At 39.1% G+C, this 20,282-nt stretch overlaps 1 protein-coding gene across 4 annotated transcripts in view; it reads left to right on the plus strand.

The window, feature by feature from the left end:
* MROH1 (maestro heat like repeat family member 1) overlaps positions 1 to 20,282 on the plus strand; it is a 175,589-nt gene that overhangs the window by 142,684 nt on the left and 12,623 nt on the right. For 3 of the 4 annotated variants that reach the window (XM_074262772.1, XM_074262781.1, XM_074262789.1), the window contains 2 exons: positions 3,376 to 3,513; positions 19,507 to 19,621. In XM_074262772.1, the coding sequence (XP_074118873.1) occupies positions 3,376 to 3,513; positions 19,507 to 19,621 (253 nt within the window). Of the gene's footprint in view, positions 1 to 3,375; positions 3,514 to 7,985; positions 8,171 to 19,506; positions 19,622 to 20,282 lie in introns of those variants that run through there. The other variant, XM_074262799.1, reaches the window with a different exon arrangement.

Below are 20,282 nucleotides of genomic sequence, written 5' to 3' on the forward strand. Positions count from 1 at the left end.
TCCTGTTGATACATTGAAATTTCTCTGTAGCTCTGGTCTTTTAAATTAAGTAATTTAAGTAATTCTTGGAAAATGCTCTGTTTCATTAAAGGTGTGTTTTCCCTTGTAGCATTATACTTAGTTTGGCTGGGTTGGTTATTCTTGGCTATAAATTGCCTTCTGGATTGTCATATTCCAAGCTCTCTGGTTCTTCACTGTGGTAGCTGCCAAATTGTGTGTGATTCTGGATGTGGCTCTTTAGTTCTTGAATTCTTTCTTTCTGGATGCTTGTAGTGTTTTTTCATAGATCTGAAATTTCTAGATTAACTATGATGTTCCTGGAAACTTCATTTTGAGAATCTTCCAGAAGGTAAGCAATGGGTTAAATGTATTCATACTTTTCCAACCCAGGTTTTAAGAAGTCTGGGCAATTTTCTTAAATGATTTTTTGAAGTATGGTTGCTAGGCTCCTTTTGGGTGTTTGGAAGGTGTTCATTTCACTTAGCATCAGTTGATTTAAGTCTCTCCAAGCCTCTCTGTATTTCTCCTGTTGGTCATTTCTTACAGAACAATAATATTCCATAACCTTCATATACCATAATTTACCCAACCATTCTCCAATTGATGGACATCCACTCAGTTTCCAGTTTCTAGCCACTACAAAAACATTTTGGCGCATACAGGTCCCTTTCCCTGCTTTAGTATTTCTTTGTTTTTTTCCCTTTTTTGATCTGATTTTTCTTGTACATGATAAATATGGAAATATGTATAGATAAATTGCACATGTTTAGCATATATTGGGTTACTTGTCCTATAAGGAATAAGGGGGTGAAGGGAAGAGAAGAAGAAAAAAAGTTTGGTACACAAGGTTTTGCAGGGGTGAGTGTTGAAAATTATGCATTTGTTTTGAAAATAAAAACCTTTTAAAAAAACAACAAATTGGCTAGTTCCTCTCTCTTGGGTTATTGTCAAATTAATGATCTCTGATTGCTGTGCCTTTGCTAAGTCTATGAGCCAAGGTTCATTACTGGGTTAAGACTGGCATTGCTATTGAGAAATATCAGTCCAGTGCATAGATAGTTGTCATTGGAAACAGTGAGCTGCTATTGACTGAGCTTACTTTATAATAGACCAGAATCTAATATTTGTTAACTCTTTCCTGGATCATCATTCCTTATTCGTTTTAGATTCTTTCTCCTTTTGTCACTTGGCATTTTGGTCTGCCACTTTCTCACCTAGTCCCTTGAACCAGATCCTTGCTTATTCCCATGTCTTGATGAGCACAATCATAGCTGGGCCTCAGTAGTGCCTACAGAGAACTGAGGCTCCACAATTGGATCCTGTTCTCCAAGGACTCTGCTCTCTCTCTCTTTCTTTTCTTTTTTTTTTCTCTCCTTCTCCCTTTCCGTCATTCTTTCTCTCCTCTTAGTATTTGTATGATTAGCCTCTATTGTTTTCAGTTTCTCAAAGTAGAACATAAGGACTTTGCACTCAACTCCCTCAACTTCCTTCAATCTTTTGTATGACTGAGATTGATTCTTGACTGCTCAAAGCTTCCCACTTGCAGTCATACCTTCCTATTATCTTTAGGAAACATTCTTATCCAACTTGGATATTGGGCACCCTGTATTCACTGTCCTTGATATAAGAGTAGAGAACCACTCTCTCCTGCAAGTAGTGGAGAACTGACTCCTTAAACCTTTTCTCTTGCCTCATGTACAACTCATATAGGAAGGCTCTGTGTATATGTGTGTGTGTGTGTGTGTGTGTGTGTGTGTGTGTATGTGTGTGTACTGGACTTTATTGTGGCTGGAGTGTAAACTGATTGTGATTATCTCCTCTCCAAACTTGATAGTGTGCTTTAGCTTTGTTCTAATACCAATTTCTTCAAATGAAGTGCCTAAGAGACAATTTAAAAAACAGACATAAAGATGGAAATTGCAGGGACACAAATAATTTCAACTTGACAGAGAAAAATTTACCAACAATTTTAATTGTCCTAAAGTGAAGGTGTTGTTTCAGGGATAAGGAGTTCCCTGTTACCTTAGGCAGAAGCTGGATAACCATCTCTTAGAATTGCTGGCAAGGGGATTTCTTCTTGAATACAGTTTGGACTAGGTGACCTCTGAGAGAGGTCATATAATGTAGTTGGGAATGTGTTGGTTTTGGAGTTAGGAGAGATCTGAATTCAGTCCCTCCTCTGATACATCCTTGCTGGATGACCATGGGTAAATCACTTAACCCCAGTGACTCTCAATTCTCTCATCTGTAAGACGAGGATAATAATATCTGTAGTATCTCACAATATTATTGTAAGTTTCAAATAAAATAAGGTATATAGAATACTTTTCAAACTATGTTGTTGTTCAGTCATTTCAATCATGTCTGACTTTTCACAATCCCATTGGGATTTTCTTAGCAAAAATATGGGAGTGGTTTGCTTCTTCTTTCTCCAGCTCATTTTTACAAATGAGGAAATTGAGGCAAACAGGATTAAGTGACTTGCCTAGGATCACACAGCTCTCAATCAGGTCTTCCTGCCTTCAGTCCTGGCACTCTTATCTACGGTACTATCTAGCTGCCCCTTGAAAACTATAAAATGCTATATAAATGTCTATTGTCATTATTATTCTAAGTATGATATCTTGGGGAATTGTTTATCCCCTTGGATCTCCTTGCCCCACATACATATGCACACAGTTTTGAAAGATTGGTAAAACTGGACTTTAAGTACAGAGCAATTGACTTTCTCATTCATGTGATAGATTTTTCTGAATTCATTTTTTGTCACTGAGAAGTTTAATCAGGGCCTTCCTGAAAGAAAAGAGAAAAACAAAAGATAGCATACTGGGCTATGCTTTAGAATATCAAGGTACTCCTGCATAGTGAACCACATGAATATATGTACAAAAGTGTGAGTACATATGTGAGTGTGGACCTGTGTGCATGTTGAAAGCAGATAAATATCAGTAATAAGCCCAGTGTTCTGTCATTTGCAGTGATTTTGGGGAGATCATCCTTGGGTTTGCCTGGCTCCTTGGGCAGGTATTGAGACAGGTACATATAGGTTTATATACAATGAATTCATAAGTCCTATTTATTTAAGTCTGACAATGTAATACTTATGCTTCACCTAGGTGTTGGCTCTGAGCTGGTCATGGTGACTTCTTCTAGCCATAGGTGTGCTGTCTGACTCAGCAAGCCTTAAGTACAACTAGAAGCTTTTATTACCTCCACATACATGCCTCTAGGAACTCAGTTAGGCCTTAGGTTCTGTCCTGCTGGTAGGTTCTGATAACCAAGGAGAGGAAAGAAAAAATTCTTCTAAAACCCCTTGGGGCAGTGAGAATGCTCTCTTTGGGATAAGCTAAGTAGACAAATCCTGTTCCTCTCTAGTTGTGCTGTGGAGACACTGCAAGCCATGCTATTCCGTGGAGGAAGTGAAGAGGTCATCACCTGTATGGGTCTAGAAGGTGGCTGGGAGCTGATGAAGACATCTGAAGGCCATGAAGAGGGAGTTACTCTTCTTGCCAGGTAAGGGAATTCAAAGGGGAGAAGGTGGTTTTATACCAGTTGTCCCATTTGGCCCCTGTCTGGGCCATTCTATCCCAAACCCTCCTTTCTGATCTCTGGCCACATCCCTGGAATCCTAAAAACTTAAGAGTTATAAGTGACATTTGAGAGGTCATCTGATCCTACCTAGCAGTTCCTTGAGGCCAGAAACATAACAAGTGGTCTTTAAGACCTCCCTTTTTGTCCTTGACTAGGGGATGGGCAACATCCATTTCTGAGCTTTACAAGTCAAATGATTCTGATAGCAGGGCCGTAGGTCCTTCCCGGTGATGAACAGATGGTGAACAGCTCCATTTTCCTGCTAGCATACCAGAGAAGATATAGTTGTGCAACGCTTGTGCCAAGGAGAACTGGCAATAGTGGTAGAAGAGATTTCTCCCATCCTTAGCCCCAATACCTGCAGTAGGCATTCATGGGGTGAGGGGAGACAACTCCCTGTTGGCTAATTTTACTTCTCTTCAGGGGTATTTTGACTCTTACACATTCCTTCCTCTGATTCCCAAAAAGGCAGACCACCTCCTCATAGTACCCACACTTAGAATTCACTGTAACAGATGAAGAATTCAGGATAATCTAGCAGAACCATGGCTCTTATATGAAGACTGACTCTTCCTTTAGAGATAGCTTTAGGGGTTAGTCATGGAACTAATCTGAAGGGGCAGTTCTGATGGTCTAAATATGCTTTCTTTGGAAGTCAGATTTAGCAGGGAGAGAAGAAAAGAAAGAGAAGGAAAGAGACATGTCAGTAACAAAGGAGAAGATAGCAAGCCCAGAGGAGATGGCTTCCCCCTGCTCTGACTACATAAGGGTCAGTGGGCCCAGGCTGCCTTTGCAAGTACAACAAGTATTTACTGAGAACTTAAGTATTGTGCCCTGTTCTCAGGGCTGGAAGTACAGATAGAAAAGTAAGACAGCTTCTGCCTTAGGGCCCTTACTTTTCTATCCTGTATCTCTCCTCCCTCTCTAAGTCAAACTCCTTGAAAACGCTGTCTGCATTTATTGCCTCCGCTTCATCTCCTCCACCTTTTCAACCCAGGGCCATCTGGCTTCCAGCCTCATCACAATGTTGAAACTCTTTTTCTCCAAAGTTATCTGTAATGTCCTAATTGCTGAATCAGATGACCTCTTCTTAGTGCTCACTTTTTTGGACCTTTCTGCTACATTTAACACTGTTGACCCAACCACTCCTATGGAATACTCCTCTGTGTCTCTTGGTTCTTCTATATGACCAAGCAGTCCCTAGTCTCCTTTGCTGGCTCATCATCCATGTTGCACACATTTAACTGTGGCTATTTCCCCAGGTTTTGTTCTAGTCCCCTCTGCTTTCTCTCTTCCATGCTGGGACAATGTCTTGTCTCAGACATTGTGTGGCTGTTAGAAATAGAGGGATGAAACTCTGAAGAGGTGTGCTTGAATCAGACAGGAGAGCATTTAAGGCTAATTACCTATTTGATGTGAGTTAATGGCTCTATAAGCATATACTTAGATGAGAGGTTGATGTGATGGCTCTCCTCACCATTGGCACTTGCTGAATGTGTGGTGATGAGGTAATCATAGGCAAGAATTAGGGGAGGAGGGAGTGAGGTCAGGGTACTTGGCTGCAGGAAAAGGAGAAGAGAGGCTGCAGACTCCAGGCTCCAGAATCCGGGATCCATCTTTGGCAAGCTACATGGCAGCTGGACTGCCTTCTTCACTTCTCCCTCTAAAGACCAAGGACTTTGACTGATCTGGACTCTGATTGATTCTGAGGCCCTCCAGAGAGTTAGCCCAGACTTTATAGTTAGAAGACTAACAGATCTATATATCCAACCCCAGTGCTCTTGAGAACTTCATTCCTGAATCACTAATTAATTGGAGATTTCAAACTAGGTGCCCCAAAGATAATTCAACATGTCCCACAATGAATTGGAACTGATCTTTCTCCTCAAAAGCTTCCCTCTTCCAAAATTTCCCTTTTTCTCTTGGAGGCACCACCTTTTTTCTAGTTTGTAACTCTAGCATTATTCCTGAATCCTCTTGGTCACTCCCACATGTTCAATCTGTTGCCAAGTATTTGCTATTTCTACCTTCATAGCATCTCTGATATCAGACCCCTTCTCTATTTAACTAACTCTGAAAACCTCTTGTCTATATTGTCACAAGAATCTCTTAATTGTTTCCATTGCTTAGAATTAGAACTCTTAATTCTTCTTACATATTGTTATCAGAATAATTATCCTTAAGCACAAACGTGACCATAGGAATTCTTTAATCAATTCCAGTGACTTCCTATGCCCCTAGGATAAAACAGAAGTTCTTCTATTTATTTTTGAAGCTCTCTACCATTTCTTCCCAACCTATCTTTCCAGCCTCCTTAAACATCCCCTATCCCTTCCTGCACTCTACAATCTAGGCAAATTAGTCATCTCCATTTTCCATTATCATGATTTGCCACTTGCTGTTTCCTTAAAGCCTTTCTTTACCCCCCCCCAGTTGCTAGTTCTCTCCTTAAACTACTTTTTATTTAATTTAGCATATACTGATTCACTTCATTTTTATGCTATTTATATGTTACACATGTGTGTTTTTAGTTGTTTATCAGTCATGTCTGAATTTTCATGGTCCTATTTGTGGTTCTCTTGGCAAAAATACTGTTTTCCATTTCCTTCTCCAACTCATTTTATAGATGAGGAAGCTGAGGCAAACAGGCTTAAGTTACTTGCCAGACTCTCAAAACTAGTAATTGTTGAGATGAGATTTGATGAGATTTGAACTCAGGAAGATGTCTTCTAGACTCCAAGCCCAGCACTTCGTACACTGTCACCTAGCTGCCCACATGAATATGTGTGTATATATTATCTATGATTTGTTCTGTTCTTGTATCTTGGATCTACATTGCCTTCTACAGTTCCTGTCCCATAGTAGGCATCTAATAAATGTCTTGCTGATTGATTCATTCTCCTGGTTGGCTATAGTGTGTTCAGAGATAAATACATACTGTCCACATGCAGAAAAAACTCCAAGTAGTTCTTGAGCTTGTGGGTGGGGAACTAACAACTGGGAAACATGCTCTTAAAGGAGTGGCACATGAGCCAAACCTTGAAAGAAGCTTGGAGCTCCAAGAAGTCAAGGTGAGGAAGAGGAGTGCTCCTGAGAAGAGAACCAGGAGACAGAAGACTGTACAGGGAAGTGAGAGGCAGTGATGGGCTAACTCTGGGCTGGAAGAGCTTTCAGTGTCATCGGGAGTTGGCATTTCATACTGGAAGCAAGAGGGAAACAAACAACTAGAGTTTTTTGTGTGAGGGGATTACCTAATCAGACCTGTGATTGAAGAATATAAAACCAGCTGTTGTGTGAATGATAGATTGTGGAGAAGGGGAAACTAGATTCCTGTAAATTAATTAGGAGGCTCTTTCTGTTGTTTGGTGAGAGTTGATAAAGATCTAGACAAGAGTGGTTTTGATGTGAGAAGACAAGTAGGAGTAATATGAAAAAGTTGCTGAATGCTAGAGTTCTAGACTCTACCAGATTAAATCATTGGATATAGAGATTAAGTCAAAGATTAGACTTCTAAGTTGTGAACATGAATTCCCTTTACAAAAGAAGGAAAATGTAGGAGGATAAATGGAGTTGGGAAAAAAGAAAATTAATTCTCTTTGGGACATGTTGAGTTTGAGATATTAATGGGCTATTCAAATGAAGATGTCAAGCAGATAAATTAGGATGCAGAACTAGAGTTCATGGGAAAGAGTAGGGCTAGCTGTGTAGATTAGTGAACCATCTGCCTATGGAGGAAGAAAAAAAAAAAAAAGGCATTAAACACCTACTGTGGATCAGCCACTGTGCTAAGTGATTTGCAAATCTTATTTTATCCTCACAGCAGACCCTCATTTTACAGGTAAGGAAGGTGAGACAGAACTTAAGTGACTTGTCCAAGGTCACACAGTTAGTGTGTGTCTGGCACCAGATTTGAATTCATACCTTCCTTGCCCTGACCTGTGTCCGTTGCACCATTTAGCTACCTGTAGAGAAAATAGATGAACTCATGGGGATTTATGAGATGTCATCAAAAGAAAGGATGTAGTGAGAGAAGAGAGGATCTAAGGGAGAGTCCTGTAGTACACCCATACAAAGAAGGAAGGACATGATAATAATCTTGCAAACTAAATCAAGGAGAATTGATTCAAGAGATAGAAAAAGAACTATCACAACAACTATCTCAAAAATCAATCAGCAAGCATTTATCAGGAACCTATTATTTGCCTAGAACTTTACTAGTAGGTCTTGGGGATACATACAAGTACAAAAAAACCAAAACAATCCCTAATCACAAGGAGCTTACATTGCTTTTTTTCTATATTTCAAAATACATGTGCAAAGAGTTTTCAACATTCACCCTCGCAAAACCCCTTGTTCCAAACATTCCTCCTTCCCTTTTCCTCTTCCCTCAACAGCAAAAAAATCCTATATAGATCAGACATGTGCAGTTTCTTCAAATATATCTCCACAATTATAATGCTGCTTAAGAAAAATTGGATTAAAAAGGGAAGAAAATGAGAAAGAAAAGAAAAAAACAAGCTATCAACAACAAAAAAGTGAAAATACTATGTTATGAGTCCTCTCTCTGGGTGCAGATGCCTTTCTCCATCACAAGATCATTGGAACTGGCCTGAATCATCCCGTTATTGAAAAGAGCCAAATCTGTCAGAATTGATCATCACGTAATCTTCTTGTGTACAATGATCTCCTGGTTCTGCATCAGTTCCTGTAAGTCTCTCCAAGCCTCTCTGAAATCATCCTGCTGGTCGTTTCTTACAGAACATTAATATTCCACAAAATTCATATACCATAACTTATCCACCCATTCTCCAACTGATTGATGGGCAGCCACTCAATTTCCAGTTTCTGGTCACTACAAAAAGAGCTGCCACAAACAATTTTGCACATACAGGTCCCTTTCCCCTCTTTAGTATTTCTTTGGGATATAAGCCCAGTAGTAGCACTGCTGGCTCAAAGGGTACGCACAGTTTGATAACTTTTTGAGCATAGTTCCAGATTGAAGGCGCTTTTATTGTAATGGGGGAAACAAATATACAAGAGAATAGATTGCAGAAATATAAATTGAATAAATACATATATATCCAGAATTTAGTACAGATTAGTTTGGTAGGCATTAGAAGTTAAAGGAATAAGGCAAGACTTTATATAAAAGGATGGTCTTTGAGCTGCATCTTAGAGAAAGAGAGGAACTTCGAGGTAAAGGAAGGAGAGAACATTCCACTCGTGTGGAACAACTAATGCCAAGGCAGCAATATGGGAGATGAACAAGTGTGAGTGAGGAACAGAGAGGAGGCGAGTTTGGCTGGATTGAAGAGTGCAAGAGAATGATCAGTCTTCATCAAAGCTGGGAAATAACCTGAGTTGGGGCAAAGTTGTAGAATTGGTTGAGGAGAGAGAAGGGAGTATCCAGAAGGAGAGGATGCAGAGTGGCCAAGGGGGAGAAAGGGCCATGGTTCATGGCAATCAAGACTTTTATTAATGACCTGGAAATGAGAGTTCAGTGTGTGGTAGGGATGGTGTGGAAAGGAGCAGGTATTGAGGAAGCAGAGGAAGCAGATGCCGAAGGTAGGTAGGGGGGGAAGTTGTCTCGAAGTGATCGAAGAAGAGAGGGAGTTTGAGGTCGATAGCCTCAGTGCCTAAGTTTTAGATGAAGGCAGTAGCATAGGGAGTCTAAGAAAAGGTTTGGAACAACTGTGGGGGAGGGATAAAGTATCAGTTAAGGAAGGGCAAAAGAATTAGTGTGCAAAAAGTGAATTGAAAGCATGAAAGAAATTTGTTGTGGACCCGGTTAGCAGTGTTAGTTGGATAATTTCCTCCAAATTTATAGGAGTAGGAAAAAAGAAAGTGGATAGTGTTTGTAATGATAGAATCAGGGTCATGAGACTCGTGGGTAAAGAGAGTAATCAAGTGGAATGTCAAGATATTTTGAAGAAAGGAAGATAACACCAAAGCAGGAGTGATAGCCCAGAAAAGCTGAGAAGAGTAGAATGACTGGGGTTTAGAGGAGTAAAGCATAAAGGGAGTTGGAAGGACATGGAGGATTTTCAGAATTGTAGAATGTGAAAGTGAAGCATTTGTGGATGATGACATAATCCAAATCTATGCCTGTATGATATTTGGAGATGAAGATGTTGATAAACTTAGAAGCAAAGGTATTTCAGGGAACATCAGTATATAAAGTGTGATGCACAATATATTATTAAGGGCAGGAGTTTCAGAAGTCTTTGGAGAGGAGCCTTAGAATCCAGATCCAGCAGCATAGAGTTAGGCTGCTCTGCTTCTCTCAAGGGACATAAACACATATATAGTCTTTCTCCTTCCTTTTTATCTGCCCTCCCCCCAATCTCTCTCCTTCCCTTTCTTTATTTTTTCTCTTTCCCCCTTCTTCCTCTTCCTATTCTTCATCCCTACTAAAGCTACCTCTGTTTTTTCTTGCCTTAAGGCTAGAAAGTGATATTTCTCACCCAGGGATGAGATCCTGGGATCCTTAAACCTAAAAGGAGAGGTTTCTAAGGGAGAAGGGAGGTTTTGATGAGCTAAAGGACCTAATCTATGACCCAAATCTGGTCAGTGGTTTTTATTAATTACTCTGCAGACGTGTGTATCAGGTTTTTGGATAACACAAAGCTGTAAAGGATAGTTAGCATATTAAATGCCAACTTTAATATTCCTGTAGTTAAAGGTCTCTATAGATGAAAACAATAAGTAGGACCTAGTGAGGTAAAACTTAATAGATGTAAGTATAAACTCTCACATTTGAATTTTAAAAAACAAAAATAATTGTACATGCATGGGCTGGGAAAACAGGATAGATAATAGTTCATACAGAAAGGATCTATGTTAAGTTCTCAAGGATATGAATAAATTGTCCTCAAAAGAATTGCTAACTATTAGCAAGTATATATATATGAAAAACAATGTTCCAAATCCATAATAATAATCAAAATGAAAATTAAAACTGTGAAATTTCACTTCATACCAGCAAATATGACAAAAGATGGGAATAGTCAGTGTTGAAAGAGTTATAAAAACATAGGAACATCAATCAATGCATTGTTGTTGGACTTGTAAATTAGTTCATCTATTTTGAAAATAGTTTAGAATTATGTAAATAAAGTGGATAGAGTGTCCATATCTCTTGGTTCAGAGATTCCACTATTAGTGACCTCAAGGATGTTGTTGATAAAAAAGAAATATACCAAAATATTTAAAGTAGAACTTTTTTTTTGAAGTACCAAGGAGTTGGAAACAAAATAGATGTCCATCCAGTTGGAGAATAAATAGCCAGTTAGACAATGTGATGAATGAATGATATTATGCTGTCATAAATAAAGATAATAAATACAAAGAATCAGGGAAATAGGAACTGAGAGACAGTGAAGGAAATTAAAGAAAACAGTATACATAATTAACACAAAACAATAAAAAACTAATGTCAAATTGTAAAGGACAAATTTGTTCCCAAAGTTAGTAATAGTAAATGTTTATTAAGTACCTACCATATGCCAACCACTGTACTAAGCCTGAAAGAAAAGATATGAGAAGATTCCTCTTGCCCCTCCTTTGCAGAGGTAGAAAGGTCTATAGATGTAGTAGGTTACATATATTTTCAGATTTAAAAAAAAATATCCTGATGGATTTTGCAGATTTTTTTTTTAATTTAATTTTTTTTTTTTTGAAAAAAATTTCCTTTAAGGAATGAATCTCTGGAATGGGTAAGGAGAAGGAATATTAGATATTTAGGTGATATAAAAAAAAGGATATCAGTCAAAATTTCTTTGAGGTTAAATATGAGCCAGTAGCATGGCATGGCAGCCAAAAAAACAAAAAACAAAAAACAAGCCATCTTGGGCTTCATCACTGGATTTGTAGTATTTAGACAGTCAAGTTTTTAAGAAGAATGTTGTTGACAAGCCAGTGCAAACACCCAACAGATTAACCAAATTGGAAAGAGGAGTGAAAAATATATCATGTAGTATTTATACATAAAAAAAACTGGAGAAAAAAGAGACCCATTAGTTGGGGAGGGATTTGAGAAATTGTGGAATAAGACATGGAATATCATAATGCTATAGGATGATGAATTGATAGGACGATGCCAGAGATATATGGGAAGTAGATGGTGGAGAGGACACATGCTTCATTCTGAGTTCTCTTCTACCTTACTACTGATTACCAAACTCAGCCTCTGAAATAGTATGTGACTGGTAGAATCCACAAATATTGAGAGTACAACAAATTACCAGCTAATCAAGATAATCTGGAAGATCACCAGGAGCAGGCCAGCACAGGCAGGGAAGCAGAACAAGGAGGCCAGCCCACACTGAACGGACTGGGGGCAGGGTGTGGTCTGTGCAGGTGGATAATTTGCAGGGAGGACTCTAATACAGGTTGGCTGCGCTGCTTTGGTTACAAAGCAGTACATCAGCAGAGAAGATATACAAACACCAAAGGTAGAGTGTACCCCAAAACACCAGAGATTACAGGATCTGGCCACACCCACCCAACACTGGGAGTGACTCAGCATATACTATAGCGTAGCTGTGCAGCCATATTCCATAGCATGTGGGGCTCTTCCCAGGGAAGTTACACTTCTGCTGCTCAGCCACTTGTCCCAGGGCAGTCATGCTTCCTCTGTGTAGAGCTCTTCTCAGGGCAGTCACACTTCTGCAGCTTGGCTGCTCTTCACAGCTTGTTCACAGGACAGCTACTGTCCATTTGTCCCTGTTTTGTAGAGGAAGCTGGTAACCTCCTTTCCCTGAAGGCAGACTCCAAGGGCTTTTTAAAAAAATGAGTAAAAAAGCAAAGTGAGCTCTAATTATAGATAGCTTCTATACAGAAAGAGAGCAGATTTCTAACCCTGAGGAGACTAATAACAGTCTCCAGACAAAACCCCAAAGGGGGTTATAACCTGATCCCCATCACACAAGGCTCTCCTAGAAGAAATTATAAAAGATCTTAAAAGATAGCTAGAAGAAAAATGGGGAAAGGAAAGAGAAGCTCTGCAAGATAGTGTGAAAAAGGCAAATAACTCCCTAAAAGAAAAATTTGATAAAGTGGAAATGTGAAATGGAAAAAGTAAAGAACTCCCAGAAAAACAGAATTTATGAATTGGAAAAGATAAAGAATTCCCAGGAAAGTAGGATTTGTAAATTGGAAAAATAAAATAACTCATTAAAAAAAAAAATTAGTGAAATGGGAAAAAAAATTCCATAGAGCAAAATAACTCATTTAAAAACTCAATTGGACACATACAAAAAGAAGTTAAAAAAAAAAAAAAAAAAAAAAAAGTTAATGAAGAAAATAACTCATTAAAAATCAGAACTGAACAAATAGAAATGAATGATTCGTTGATATCAAAAATCAGTCAAGCAAAACCAAAAAAATGAAAAAACAGAAAAAAGTATTAAATGTTGGAAAAACAACAGACCTGGAAAATAGATCTAGGAGAGATAATCTGAGGATTAATGGACTTCTTGAAAATTATGATTAAAAAAAAAGAGCCTAGACACGGTTTTACAGGAAATCATCAAAGAGAACTGCCCAGATGTAATAGAATGAGAAGATAAAATTGGCATTGAAAGAATTCATTGAACACCTTCTGAAAGAGGCCCCAAAATAAAAACTCTAAGGAGTTTTGTGGCTAAATTTCAGAACTATCAGACTAAGGAAAAAATATTACAAGCAGCCAGAAAAAACCAATCTGATGCTCCAAAAGGCAAAAGAACTTGGAATAAAGCCAAGAAAAAACTATCCAGCTAAGCTGAGCATTTTCTTTCAGGGAAGAAGATGGACATTCAAATAGGTGAATTCCATTTATTCCTAATGAAAAAAACAGAGCTAAACAAAAAATTTGACCTCCAAAAGCATAAAAGATAAAAAGAAGTCTTGAGAACTGTATATCTGTTATGGGCATACATAAAGAGCGTGTGGCATAATTTGATTTTACTGTTATAATACAAAAAAAAAAAAAAAGCGAATTAGAAGTGGAAAGGGGATTGTATCAGAAAAAGGGAAAAGGGAAAATAAAAAGAGAGAAACTACATCCCACGTAGAGGCAAAGGAAACCTATCATATCTGAGGGAATTTAGAGAGGGGGGGAACATTGTGTGAATCTCAGTCATTAGATTTGGCTCAAAAAGAAATTATTACACACATTTGGTTTACAGAGAAACTTCTCTCATTAAAAAGTGGGAGAGGAAAAGGAAAAGAGTAATAAGGGAAAGGTACAAGAAAGGGGAAGGGATTCAAAGGGGGTGGGAGGAATTCTAAAGAGGGAGTTTAATACTGGGGAGGGGGGAAAGGGGGAACAAGAAAAAGAAAAATCTGGGGATAATATGATGGCAGGATATACAGAATTAGTAATTTTAACTGTAAATGTGAATGGGATGAACTCTCCCATAAAGCGGAGGCAGATAGCAGACTGGATCAAAAGCTAGAATCCTACAATAAGTTGTTTACAGGAAACACATTTAAAGCAGGGTGATACATATAAAGTAAAGGTAAAAGACTGGTGCAGAATCTATTATGCTTCAGGTGAAGTCAAAAAAGCAGGGATAGCCTTCTCCTCTCAGATCAAGCAAAAGCAAAATTGATCTAATTAAAAGAGATAAGGAAGGGCACTATATCTTGCTAAAGCATAGATAATGAAGCAATATCAATACTAAACATATATACACCAAGTGGTATAGCATATAAATTCCTATAGTAATATGGGAAAACATGTTGGAACTGATTCTAAGAGAGGAAGCAGGACTGGGAAAACCAGAGACATCACATTGTCTACCAGAGTGCAAAGGACAGCACTAGCAAAACCATGGAAAGTGAACTTGGCTTCAAAGAGTAGGAATGGAAGAGCCCTCCTTCCCTCACTTCTTTGCAGAGGTGAACTTTGCATATGAAACACTACATATAATATCTGAATTTTTCTAAATGTTGGCTAGTTTTACAGAACTGCCTTTCTTCCTTCCTTGATATATGAGAGGAGCTAGAGATATAATGGGAAATGTAGACAATGTAAAAACAAAAAAAAGTCATTAAAATGTATTTCTTAAAAAAAAAAAATACCATGATTAAGGGTGAGTGGTGCCCTATTTAAAGTTGTTGATAAGATGTCCTGTTACCTAAATGATGTAAGAATGAGGCTCATTCTCTGTCACAGTCAATCAATCAGATATAGGTCTTTAGACTAAGTTTAAGAAGTCCTTAGAAAATGGAACGATGTTGCCCAGAAATTATGTTCAGAATGATTGAGGAAATTTGGTCATGCCCTAGGAATTGCTTACAAAATATCACGCTAACTAAGAAGCAGGGCATTCCAGAGATTGGAGTGGATGTAGCATTCTGGTAAGCCAGAGCAAACAGCCAGCAGCAGCCGAGGTGGAAAGAGGTCTGAAAAGCAGGGCATGAGGCGTCTGGTGGAATGAAGAGATGAGGGAAGGGGAGCCCTCGGCTAGCCCTGAGCTTTATTCTCCTGTCCCCTCCCTTCCCTTTTTTGCCAGAGACTTTATGAGTTTCGAAGGGTCAGGTGAATCCTGGGTGCATCTTGGAGTCAGTTGACAATAGTGTCTACATTATTAGCCAAGGACAGATTGGAGTGAGACTCATTGCTAATAGATTTTGTACCTAAGGGAACTTCTTGAGCTTATACCTAGGACAAAAAGAACTTCCAGCAAGAACCAGGAGGTAGGAGCTTGAGTTCATTCTTCCTTGGACTCTTATGTTTTTGTGGAAGAATGTGTCATCGACTTGAAGGGGAAGCTGTTTGTATGAACTAGGTGGCATAGTGGATAGAATACCAGACCTGAAATCTTGCTTCTCAGGTTGCTGTAAGGATCTAATAAGATAATGTCAATAAAGTGTTTTAGTATAGGGTCTGGCACACAATAGGTGCTTAATAAATAATTCTTTTCTTCTTTCTTTACTGTATTTTGTAAATACCCTTCCCTAAGAGCTACTTCAATTTGACTAAATTGATTTTTCCACTGATAATCAGCATGCCAGAATGGGGATGCGAGCCAATAGCATTTTAAAAAAATGTTTTCCCTTCTCTTCTGGGGTATTCCCTAACATCCTGAGGGGAGGAGCCATAGCCACATTCTGGGGACCTAACTTGTTAGTTTATGTGTGACTTGGGAAAATGAGCTTTGAGTCTTGCCATTCTTAGAGTTATTAGTCCAAAGATACAAAGATCTGAAAAAGCAAAGATAATCTTGGTCTTTACCAGGAAGATGGAGGGCAAAAAAAAAAGTCATATAGAAAAGGAAGAGAAAAAGAATTTCTAGACACTTGGAATTAAGCAATAAATTTGAAACTGTTTGAAGGATTGTGCTAGATACTGTGAAGAGAAAATAACAGCTTGTCTTTCAAAGAATGATAACATAGATCACAGGTGCTATAAAGTGAGAAGTCATCCAATGAGGCTCTGAGGAAGAGAAGCATAGTGGGGCCTGTTGATGCCCTCAATGATGAATTCCACCAGAGCTGTTTGTCAGCATGAATATAAGAAATGTCAAGGTCTTCTGTCCTTTTAGGATAATATATGAAAAAAGCTTCTCTCAATACTTATCAAACAGGTAACTACTGCCCACTTCTGGTGATTAATGTGGGCACAAATACTGTCACCCAAAGGAACTGCTAAAGATTGCATTGTCTTCAACAAGAAATGAAGGGCTTAGAATCACTAGAAGTATTAGCTTCGATTTGCTGGTCAAAGGCCAAGGGCCTATTAAAAAAAAGCATAATAGGCAAGTAAGTCATATTTAAAATAGTAGTATCTGAAAAGGGCATTTGGATTTTTGGATCTTAGCTTGAAATTAAGAAATTATAAGCTCCCAATTAGGCAAGGCAAGAATATATTTCTAAATCTAGTCAAAGGGACTTTACTCTGAAAAGAAAGACAAAAAGAGAAACAAACTTTCACTGTATACTAGATGAAGTATTCTAGAAAGTACCTGGAGTGTCATGTGGGGATGGATAGCATAGCCACCTGGAAATCCAAAGTAATCACAATCCAAAAAAGAAACTATAACTTAAAAATAAATAAATAAATGAAAACTGGTCCCAAATAGACAAATGTACAAAATATGGTTAACAAGCAAACTAGAGATCCTAATAATAAACTCATTTTGACTTTCTAGACGATAAGATTTGGTAGAGTGATACTTATGTATTCAAAAGAAACAGGATGGATAAAAGAGGATTGATAAAAGAGAATGCTCTATTAGAAGATAAAATTGTTTGAGGAAATCCAGAAAGCAGAAGGGAAAGCATAGTAAAGAGCATTTTGGTAAAGGTGGGTGGAGGTAGAAATAGAAATGATAATTTTAGCTATATATATTATAACCCACCTAGATAAAAACAGTAAAAAGAAGTTCAAGAAGTAGGTCACAGTCATAGTATAGAGGCATAGTAGTGATAGGAAATTTCAATTAGACAAATATCTCTGAGGTTCTCTTATCTTTATATAAATGATTCCAAGATCTATATATCCAACCCCAATCTCACCTGGACTCAAGTCCATATATTCTATTTTTTAGACATCTCTCTTCTGATGTCCTTTTGGTGTCACAAATTAAATATGTCCAATTACATGAATTTACCAATTCACTAACAAAGTTTCTAAAGGATAATGTAAAGAAAGGTAGAAGTATTCACTTGCTCAGAAAGTTTCCTCTTATTTGTGGGATCAAATACAAATTCCTCAGTTTGACAATTATAGATAGCACTTTGCAATGTAGTTCTAACCCATATTTCTAGGTCTCTTATGTATTATTCTTCTCAAGTCAAACCAGACGATCTTTTTTGCTTTTCCTCAAGTCAAGACATTTTCAGTATTTACAGAGGTTACTAGGTGACAGTAGATGGAGCACTGGGCCTGGATGACTCAAGTTCTATTTCAGTCTAGATACTTAATTGGTTGGATGATCTGGGCAAATCACATAATCTCTGTTTGCCTCAGTTTTCTCAGCTGTAAAATGGGAGAAATTAGAGCGTTTCCCTTGCAGTGTTATTGTGAGGATCAAATAAGATATTTGTCAAGTTCTTACACAATCCCTAGCATGTAGTACACACTTATTCCCTCCTCTCCCCTTACCTATTTTTTGTCTCCCATCTTTGTTCAGACTATCCTCCATGCTTGGGATAAACTCCTTTCTCTCTCCCACTTCTTGATGATCTCAGCTACTAGTGGCTCCCCTCATTTTTAATAACCTCCACCTTTTCTTAGTTGGCCTTATGGTTTCATTAGCATAGGGAACTCCAGGTGAAGAACTCACTTGATCAGAGTAGATCAGTGCCTTCTTTACAACTTGTCCTCTTAGAGAATTGCCTGGGACAGTAAAAAGTGAAGCTCATGTATCATTATACATTTGAGCCAGGACTTGAAGCCAGGTCTTCTTGCTTTAAGGCCAGGTTTTCTACACTATACTTATTATGTACATGCTTTCTTTCTCAGTGGAATGGAAGTGTCCTAAAGGCAAGCACTGTTTGATTTTTGCCTTTGTGTTCTCGCTACTTGCCTGGCACACAAAACATACTTAATAAATGCTTATAATTAATCGACAGGTAATGGAGAATGAATATAAAAATGTGAAATGATCCTGTGAGGGTATTTTCAGGAGAGAGAAGGTATAGATGAGGTTAAGAGTGACAGCAAGAGCTTTTTCAGCTCTGTTAGAGAACAAGAGAGACTAGGAAAGGGTAGGACTTTTCCTTGGTATGAATAGGATGATGATGGTAATGAGTGAAAAGGAGGATATTGGAAGAGATGCTTTCTTATTTTATTTAATGATCCTTCAACTGACAGAACAAAGAGAACTAATAGGAAGTTATGCCCAAGTTAAGAAAGAAGTTAATAGAAGGCACCTAGCTGCATTTAATGAACTAAAGTCCCCTAATTTAAATAAATTTCATCTTTGGGTACCAAAAAAACTGACAGATGATACTGAATCTTCTTTAAAAGATCATAAAGAACAGAACAAAACTAGTACTTTAGGACTACCTTACAGGAAAAGACCTGATTAGACTCAAGCTTTCTTTTGTCACTTATATTCATTGTTCTTATTTTTACCCCACTGGGATCAATCAGGACTACAAACAACAAGTAGAAATTGTAGAGAGGGAAAGAGAGAAGAGAGAATGAGAAACAGGGAAAGAGAAAAAGAGAGTGAAGGAGGGAAGTAGAAGAAAGGGAGAAAAAAGAAAGAGAACATTATGGTTCAGTATAAGGAGAAATAAGAAAATGCTTTCCCAAAGTGAACTTGGAGTTCTCCAATTCTCATTCAGGATTTTCAAGCGAAGGTTAAATGAGCACCCATCGGGAATATTGTAAAGAAGATTCCTATTTAAGTATACACTGAACCTGATACCCTCTGGGGTCCCTTCCAACTCTGAGATTTTAAGATTCTGGGACCTTGCCCTGTGGAGGAATCTGAACTCAGCACAGTCCCTGAGAGAGCCAGGACAGCCTAAGTCTGCCACCCCGCTGCTCTCTTTCCTTAAGGTGTGGAGCTGGCAGGGAGGGCCCTTGCCAGGTGTGAGGAGTGCTCCAGTCACCAGGGGCTTAAAGCTCAGCCTGCTCCTCCCACCTCAGGGTTTTGCCCTTCTCTCTGCCCACTCCTGGTAATAGTGCAGTGACCTACGATCTGACCTTCAGTGCTCCTCTTTGCTTGCATGAAATCTTTTCTTCCTAGGGAAGCCAGGATTTGTTTGCTGAAAGTGCCTGGTGGGGAAAGCCTGGGGATGATGAAGCTATGGGCTGCACAAGTCCCAGCTTGGGAGGGGGTGGGGGACCAAGAGCCAGGGCATCCCTTGGGGCGTGAGGCAGGAAGACCCGAAGACCCGAACAGGGCCTCAGACCTCCTGCCCTCCTGCCTGTCCATCAGGCATTCACGGGCCCGGCCTCTGTTTCTGCAGAGCCATGGCCAAGCACTCGGGTCCCAAGCTCCCGCTGATTGTGAAGACGCTCATCCCCGTGCTCAGCAGCGTCTACGAGATCCAGAGGATCACCACCACCGCCTACTTTGCCGAGGTGAGGATGCGGCGCCCTCCTACCTACACGCACTAGTTCTGGCCCTTCCACAGCCTCTGGCCTCCAGGGGCCACGGGGGCTGGGGCTGGGGCATGGTGGGGCTCCAGCTCCTTTCAGGCTTAACCTGGAAGCCTGCTTACATGCTTACATTTCCTGTTACTCAGAGGATCTTTGAGAAAACCATGGTGAATAATGACTGATTCTTGGATTTGTATTCCCTATACCCAGGGCAATACCTGGCAGGTAGTAGGCATTTAATGAATACTTGTTGATTGGTTCATGTAAAATGAAAAAAAAAAAATGTTGTTCCCCTTGGTAAAAAGACCCAATGGTAGGTTTTAATTTAGAATATCTGGAAATTTTATAGGTGCAGTGTTTTTGGTTTATATTAGTCATTTCATGCAAATTTGAGTAGAAAAGTCTCCTTAGCGTTGTTGCTCCTCGTGCCCATCCTGAGCTGGAGCAGCCACCACAAATACGATGGGGATGACCCGGCCTTTTCCTTGCATTCCTGGAAGCCAAGGACTGGTCCTTTCAGCCTCATGCAGCTGGCTGAATGTGAAGGTCAGGTTCTCCCACTCATTGTCCCTGTTGCTCCCAGGGAGACTTAAGATGTGCCCAAGATGACAGAACTGGGGACCCAGAGACGGAGCAAGGTAAA

This window comes from Sminthopsis crassicaudata, chromosome 1, assembly GCF_048593235.1.
Source record: "Sminthopsis crassicaudata isolate SCR6 chromosome 1, ASM4859323v1, whole genome shotgun sequence".
Lineage (NCBI taxonomy): Eukaryota > Metazoa > Chordata > Mammalia > Dasyuromorphia > Dasyuridae > Sminthopsis > Sminthopsis crassicaudata.